The following is an 8,450-nucleotide window of genomic DNA, read 5'->3' as shown; positions in this document are numbered from 1 at the left end:
GTGAGAAAAAGAATACATTTTTGAAGTATTATAGCACACAATAAATCAGAGTAATCATTAACTGATAAAACAAATTAAAAGTTGAAATGGGTAATTTATATTCAGTAATGCATATATTCTCTAAATAACTTTTCCAATGTTTTCTGGAAATACGCTTCCTGAAGAAAAGACAAAGAAAGATGGAAAAAGAAGGAGGACACATCTATTCAAAGATGAAGTAACTTTTAATGAGTCAGAATCATACACAGAGCCACCTTAAAAGTTCACCACATCTCAGCTTATTAAAAAGACATTATATAAGTTGTCAAATTATTCTAATACATAGAGTTATAAATGATAGTATGGAGACGGATATACAACACGTTCCCCAGAGAGGGAGAGAGCAGAAGGGAAATGACATAGATGTATTACTGAGTAATGATGACTTTAACATTTTCAGCTTAAATACTTTGTGTGGGAAACATGATGCAGGAGGATACACAGTAAAGGGAGAGAATGAAAGAGAGCATGAGCAAGTCAGATTGAATGAACAGCATGGAAAGAAGAAAGAGAAAGGAGAAGAGAAAAGTAAATGTGTTGTCAAGAGCCAACAGATAGGGAAAAAAAAAGAATTGCTTCCCCTAACCCTATACAATTATGCCATTAAAAGTACTGAAGTATACAACTGGGAGTCACTCAATGAAAGCTTAAGGCTGTGATTATACAGGACACATTTTAGCAGTGTGATGAGTCTGTTTTGAATATTTGAGAGTTTGAGTTGTTTTGTCCTCCAGGAAGCCTGCACATACTGCAGCAGCAGGTTTGTAGTGTTTTAGCTCTGTTGAACCCAGGAGAAATAAGAAAATTGAACAAGTTGTTGGTGATTGTTCCTTAAGTGGCTGCCTTGTTTTAAGTTTTGAAAGGCTAGCAGGCTAAACCTTCCCAAACAAGACTGTCGACAGAGAACTAGTTTTACCATACCAAAGGATATCATGGGAAAGTGATTTTGGTGAGTCTGAACAGTGGAGTTTCTCAGATGAGTTTTTGCTTTCAGTTTATTGCTTCCCATCTACAGAGACAACATTCTCATACTGACAATACAATTTAATATGTCAAAGGAAGGGCTGATCTAACTCACTGAGGCACTTCTCTATAGCAGCCTCACAGCTGGGATTTTCACGCTTAGTGCAGCTTTAATGAGAAACATAGAGTCTGTGAGAATTAAAATGAGAATTTCCAAAGTAACCACAGAGGGATCTTCTGTAAATATATCTTTGCTATGTCATTGAACTGACTAAATGAACACAAGAAAGATCACCATGAGGCACTGTGTTAACTTTTTGCCTTTCTATACTGAAGTGAGAACCCCACATGGAGAATCTTTTAAGTACATATTAAGGCTGTTGAGAAGAGTTGTCAGTCATGGAGAAGCACTGTGAAATTATTTTAGATTTGAAGAAATCCTTGTTACATTTACTTACCCAGTGGCCATATGTGTTCACTAGGATAAATTGTTAAATGTTGTATATGAAAGTTGCAGCAAAACAAAAGGATTTTGTAGCTATACAGCAGGTTGAAACATGCTGCAATACAATATAATTACAATAGTCTAGTACTATACAATAATAATAGTACAATATGTGGCCATTTTTGTGAAACGTATAGATTAAGTCTTTACACACAACAGAAAACATGTTGAATGACTGCTGCCTTGGACTGCGTGTTACCTGTTTTTGTACATCCTACAGAAGTCTTAGTTCATCTGGGACAAGTAACTATGTATTCTCACTAAATTGGGACTTTTTTTTCTTCAAACTATAAATATGGTTGACGAGCTAGGTGTTCAACACTTTAAAAGGTTGTTTTACTAGGAAAACCGAGTGACAAATGACAAAAGAGATCAAGTCAGAAGAATCACATAGTGATTACTGGTAGTGTTTTGAGGGATAAATTGTGGGCGAACAGTGATGAGAGAAATCTGAGGTCAACAGTTGTTCCTGTGAGTGAAAGCAGACAGAATGTGCTCAAAGGATTGTAGCCCCATCAAAAGCAATAGTTTGAACCCTCCCAATTGTCCACAAACATATTCAGAAAAAAATACAAATCTGAGCATACCCCAAGACTAGCTAGAGTACAGTTAACGTCTGTGCAGTCATTACAGTTTGGGACAAATACGAACTGCACAAACACTCCAATGCTCAAACGCTAGTGAATAATGCACAATAAATTTTTGCATCATGTTCAGTCTAAACACTTTTTAAGAAAATGTAGATTTATCTAACATTCAGAATATGTATACACTCTTGTCTACCATTAAGCAAGTCAGTGCATACATGATTTCTAAGCCATGTCCATGAAAGGAGTTTCACATGAGTAATGAATGAATGAATGAATGAATAATCCTGTGAACATGCAGAGCGAGGTTCTAATAAAGCTACTCCTCCCGAGTACCTGATAGACCATACTGGTAAAACATGACTTCCTGGAGGACATTCAGATAAAAAAAATAAGGAAAACATTCACAGTGAGAGAGATGCAATGTATATGCCACAAAGTATTGATCTGATGTGTGTTTTTACAAACGTTTCTTTTTCCCTTTTATGCACAACACACTTTTTTTCTGTAGTGTGAACGACAAGAAGTGAGTTGTTGCACATAAGACTCAAGAGCTACTGCAGCTTACATGAGTTTTCTGTGCTTGCTAAAACTCCATCTTCATAAATATTTATACATATGGAATATAATTAATGTGGTTACAGTTAAATCATAAAACAGACACTTATAATTACAGTAGTAATGGTATCATACAGTAGTTTTTGAAAGGGCTTTGACACAAAGGCTGGTTTGCACTCTGGGCAAGGTTTCACACAAGCACCTCTGCTGTGAGATAACTTTGACCCTATTTTATCCGGATACTGTGATTGCAATTTATACATGAACATACAATTTGTTAAAAACTCAAAGCTGCACATAAGTCTAAGCAGAATTTGGAAAAGCATTGGGATCAGATTTGCTCTCACTCTCTGCCCAGGCAGCACATCTGCATCCATTCAATCTTGATACATTTTACACCTTTGCTACACCTTTAACGTCAAATATCAGTATGGTGAACAGTATGACCGTGGCTCACACGTAGCTATCTCACAGCAATCAGACTGTGCTAAACCTTTCACAGTCCTTTCACCCTGAGGGACTATAGACCTGTCTTCACTTTTAGGACAAACTTAGGACAAAGGTCATTTTACTGTTGACTTTTCCATGACTGAGCATGGGTTTCATGTGTCAAACTAATGGACACAATGCTGCCTTTTGATTGTTGGTTTATTATATTATGTATGTAGTAAACAAGACAAATGGAACTGTTCTGACAAATGGTTTGTTGGGGTTCAGTGACCCAATGCTTTATATATATATATATATATATATATATATATATATATGCATGTGTGTGTGTGTGTGTGTGTGTGTGTGTGTGTGTGTGTGTGTGTGTTAGCAGTGTCTGACAAACCTCAGGAAAAGCTGTTTTGAGTGTGAAATAAATTCAAACATGAACAATGTACAATATTTGTAATGTAAAGTGAGACAAAAATGAACCCAGCATGGCCAAAATAAAAGATAACACACTTATTGTTATTTATGGTAACAGCATGGTATAACAGTTGGACATTTTGGGGTTAGCTTGTTGTAAATGCCACACTCACACTTGAGAAAGTAAAGGTGTGTTCTAAATGAGTTCAATCTTTTGATCTGACTCTGGGTGGCTTATGGCAACAAAGTAAATAACAAAATACTCAACTGTTTCTTTAAGCGTGATGAATGTCTCTGATCTTAGAGCAGTACCTTAATTCTGAGCAGGTTAATAAATGAATGACCCATTAACTTTACATCTTTCTCCTACTGTCCTGACTCATACAGTACCATCAAATGATTAACTAAAAGTACAATGAATTGAAATTATGTAAATGTAGATTATCTTGTTAAAATGACACTCTATGACTAGATAAAGTAAATATTAACAGTATATCACAATGGAAAGATTATCAAAATATCTATTGGCTTTCACTTAACCATATAACAACACATCAAGAAGCTAAAAATAATCAAACTTGAGAAACGGAAATAAGTTAACATATCTCAAGATGTAGAGATTTACAGTATATACATTCTTTAAGTAACAAGATTTGTTCATGGACTGGTAGCTCCACCGTCCTCCTTTCAGTTCAGACCTTCTGTTGCCATAAAGCTGTTGTTGCTCAATCATGTCCAGGATCTGATGTCAGAGTGGATCCAGGTAAAGCACACTACACAAAAACACACCTCTTTATGCAATCTTGAAAGGCTCCTCCCTGCCAATCGTTTGTCTTTTAATGGTGATCAGTTTTTTTTCTACCAAATGGCAGAATATTCCAATGGCTTTGAAGCATGGCAGAGGTCCACTCTTTGAATTAAAGTAAAAATAAATAAAAAATATATAGATTATGTATATTTAAAAAAAAAAAAAAACAAAACAGAAAATGTAGCTTCACCTTGGGTAGTTTGATGTTCTTATCAAGCTGCAAAGGGTACAAAAGAGCTTTTTTTGTTCATTTTCCCTTTTTCCCTTTTTCTGTGTCATTTTAATGATTTTATTTGTGTTTTTGAATATTTTTTTTTTACAATATACAGATTGTTGAAAGTAGGCTTGTTTGTAAGAAAAATGAGGAAAGTTTATAGCTAGTGTACATCTTTAAGCAGGTAAACAAAATGTAAAAGTGCTCTTATTTTGAAAGACTATTTCTTTTAAGTTCCCAGTGTTTAGAAAGAAGTAGGAGGCACTTAGGTCCATATCTGTGGCGACAGTCAGTCACTCTCAGGCCATCCTGGCTCACGATTGGAAGGTCTGGTTAGGTTCTTGCAGAAGTGAACACCTCAGTGGGGCAACATGAGGGGGAGGGGGTACTGAAGGGTGTGTCTATGAAGGCTTTGAAGGTAAAAACACTGGAGCCTGTTGACATTGGTCTAGCACTTAAAAACTCAGTGGCTGCTGTACATGACTTGTTTGATTTATCCACACTGTCCTCTCTTGTTGACTTGCCTCCTTAACATTTTAATGAACAACAGTGTGGAAAAATTGAAAAAAAAAAAAAAAAAAAAAAAAAGGTTACGGGTGGCAGTACCGTACATTCCCTTAATGTTAAGCCAGAACTGCATCGTCCTCCTTTCATTCTGATTGTTGACATTTGTATCAGAACAATTCTGGTCACAGCCACAAGCTGCCAGTTTAAGGAACAGTAATGGAGAACAAATGTCCCACAATAGAATGATGCAGCAGTTTAGTTCCATCAGACAGACAACTTTTTCACACTCAAAAAGGAATGTGAGTATGTGTGTGCCATTAAATATAAATATAATTCCAACCCTAACAGATATAATTAACAAGCATGTTTAGTAGCCTACTTCAAAGCTGAGACTCATCATGATGATTTTATCCTGGATCCTGGACATTTGTCATTAACACTTTCAAGCTATACATGAGGGGCACTGAGTCTTATCTGGTCAAGCGACATTAATGGTGACCAGGCAAGTCCAAGACACGGAAAATTAGAGGCAAATAGACAAGCCTGGGTAAGATGTCTTAGAACATACACGCATCCAAATTGTTAAAAAGCACAGGGATTTGTTTAGATTACTGACTTTCTGCATTACACCATGGAAGTCTTGGATGTTTACTGTGTGATTGTATGCACCTCCAGCTCTAGACCAGGCAAAAATACAAGCCAAATATGGCCTAACGAGTAGGATGTCTCTAATTCAGGATTTGCGAAACCTAGCCAAAACATCCCATGAGTGACTTACTAGGGGACACAGAACAAAAACAAACTCTTCCAGACTTGGTCAGGCTTCATCAAAACTAGGATAGAACCGAAACTGCACTGATCTTTAAAGAGTAAAATGAAGATGCATAAGCTAGGAAATGATGGTAACTAAATTATTAGGATAAGAAAATCAATCCACACCAGCCCAGTACAATTGGGCAACAGTTTGATGCAATCCATACTTCATAATCAAGTCTTAATACTCATGAGATCATTTGAAAAGAAACAAGACTTGACCACATAAGCTTAGACCCGACCATGTAGGTGAAAGTCCAAGACGTTTCCTTTGATTATAATGTGATGCAGTGCAATGTGATCCGGTTCATTTTAAGCTGACTAAACACGCATCATTCCACTTTAATTAGGTAATTCCAGTCCTCATATGTCAGGCAGTTGGATGCAAGGTTCAGGTCATTCCTAATCCTGATTCACATGATTCCATCACAGACTATGTTGTGAGTCCAGCCAAGACTTTGGCTCCAAGGAAATCTATTTCCCTCTGATCCAGTGTCCTCATTTCTATTCCAGTTATGATTTAGTTCATCCTAAAATACGTCCCATTTCTCTCCACCCTGTATCCATTTCTATCCCAGTATGTCCAGATAGACTGGTGTGGCTTTCATCAGAGTAAACAGCATCTTCTGAATGTCCTTAATGTTGAGGCGCTGTTGTGGCTCTCGCTGCCAGCAGCCCAGCATGATATCGTAGACCTCCTTGGGACAGAGCCTGGGGCGCTCCAGCACCCTGCCCTGAGTAATACACTCTATCACCTGGGAAGACAGAGAGATACATGGTTAACAAGGAATAGCATACTGCCTTATTCCAAGAAAAGCTTTATCTATGCAAGTATCCCTCACATTTTAAGTGCAATACACAGGCAGAAGAAGAGGTCAGTAGAGTGAATATGGTCACTGCTGCTTTTCTAGGGAGCTGAATTAGAAGTTGCCCACTATGGTACACTTACATTCTGCTGACATGCAGGATACATTCCAAGAATTACCATAACATTTAGTCTTTTCAGTCATAGGATTATTACAAACTCGCTATGAAGCTATTTGTAATTCTGCATTTGTTACAAATGACAAAAAAAATTGCATTACATTTGGTAGAGCATATTCAAAAATCATATATTCTACAGATGAAACCCAAGTAGCACTTCAATGTCCCTTTTCTTAAGCCAGTGGTATATGTATTAGGACATGCTGAAACAGCTTAAACCCACTATGTGCATATCTTTTGTTCATTATTATTATATTTAAAATATTTCTGAGGGCTTGTATTTTAAGTTTATGTTGTACATGTTTGTTTGTAAAAATATTCCTGGTTAAAACTGGTGGTTCTATATTTTGCTGTCAAAATAGCACAGTTAAAATTCATGGTATTGAATTACGTTCAGTTCTAAAATATTCCACAAAGTAACTGATGCTTTTTCTCCAAATGTTTATACAAAGGATTAATACACACATGACTTATATTCATTAGTGCAGGCAGCAGACAATGGAAGTAATGTTGTGCTGTTTTATGTTGTCACAGCAGAACTGGCACATGAACTTGAACAAAAAAACATTAAACCACTGAGCAAAGTCTACGCAACCATTTTATGATGCAACCCAGAAATGACTTCAATTGATACAAAACTGTTTTGCCAGTTATATTGTGGTGACAATACGATCTTTGGCTGGAGTACATTCAAAAGCAATGGTGTTTTTTTTTTTGTTTTCGATTGTTTTTTAAACAAATGGCAGACATACAAGGTACATGACTGTCATACAAAAGGCCAGAATTCACATCCCGGGTCCCATCTGTGGTTTAGACAACAAAAGCACTTTGGATTAAGGTTAGGGAAAGACGGTGGGTGTGTCTGGTCTGATTAGGGTTAGGGTTAGGGCTGTGTGTTATAACAATGCCTTAAGTTGATTTTTCTGTTCCAGTACAGTACATTTTTTAATAACTGCATTATATCAGTCAGAATACAGTATAATAGCAGTGATGACATCTCCAGTGAGAGCAGTAAACTCCCTGTATTCCTGCTTGGATCTTAAACACAGCATTATTCTGTGAGACTCATTCAGTCATCATGCTCTCTGCTTTCATTATGCTCAGCACTTTTCACAAGAGTTTAATTTCCCCTTTGTTTTCAACTGTGCAGCCATTTAAAAATGCCCACATGAAAATGTCCTCCCTGAGGCTGTTTGACCAAAGAGTATGAAGAGAAATACAACATTAAGTCTTATGCAAAGTGCTCATTTTTGTCATAACAAAATACTGCAATATTTTGTACCTGTCTGAGTTATGGTTCACAAAGTAAACAAAGGGTCTTTTTTATAGCTACAAAGACACTAGTTGATGATTTTTTTTAGATCTCATCTGCAACATTAGCAAGGATTATTTTTACTCTCTCATTCAGGCTTGCTAGTTTATTTATTTAAAAGGCATATTAAAAGAAACCATCGGCAAAGTATAGTTCGTTTCCAACATTTTCAACATTCTGCAGAGACGATGTATGAAGGCGCATGAATAAAAGGTGAGGAAAAAATGTTTCAGTGATAACGTCTTGGTGATTGGATCTGATCTTTTGGGGTTTGGCATGAGTTGTCTGCTGTGACTACATTAAAA

General features: G+C 36.6%; 1 protein-coding gene across 2 annotated transcripts in view; it reads right to left on the bottom strand.

The window, feature by feature from the left end:
* Positions 1-205: 205 nt before the first annotated feature.
* Positions 206-8,450, bottom strand: part of ntrk3a (neurotrophic tyrosine kinase, receptor, type 3a) — a 171,250-nt gene continuing 163,005 nt past the window's right edge. For both annotated transcript variants that reach the window (XM_018678568.2, XM_018678569.2), the window contains one exon: positions 206-6,604. In XM_018678568.2, the coding sequence (XP_018534084.1) occupies positions 6,419-6,604 (186 nt within the window). In that variant the 3' untranslated portion in view covers positions 206-6,418. The remainder of the gene's footprint in view (positions 6,605-8,450) is intronic.

The sequence above is a fragment of the Lates calcarifer genome, linkage group LG10, assembly GCF_001640805.2.
Source record: "Lates calcarifer isolate ASB-BC8 linkage group LG10, TLL_Latcal_v3, whole genome shotgun sequence".
Lineage (NCBI taxonomy): Eukaryota > Metazoa > Chordata > Actinopteri > Centropomidae > Lates > Lates calcarifer.
Note: the sequence above shows the minus strand (reverse complement) of the source record. Positions and strands in the feature narration are given on the sequence as shown.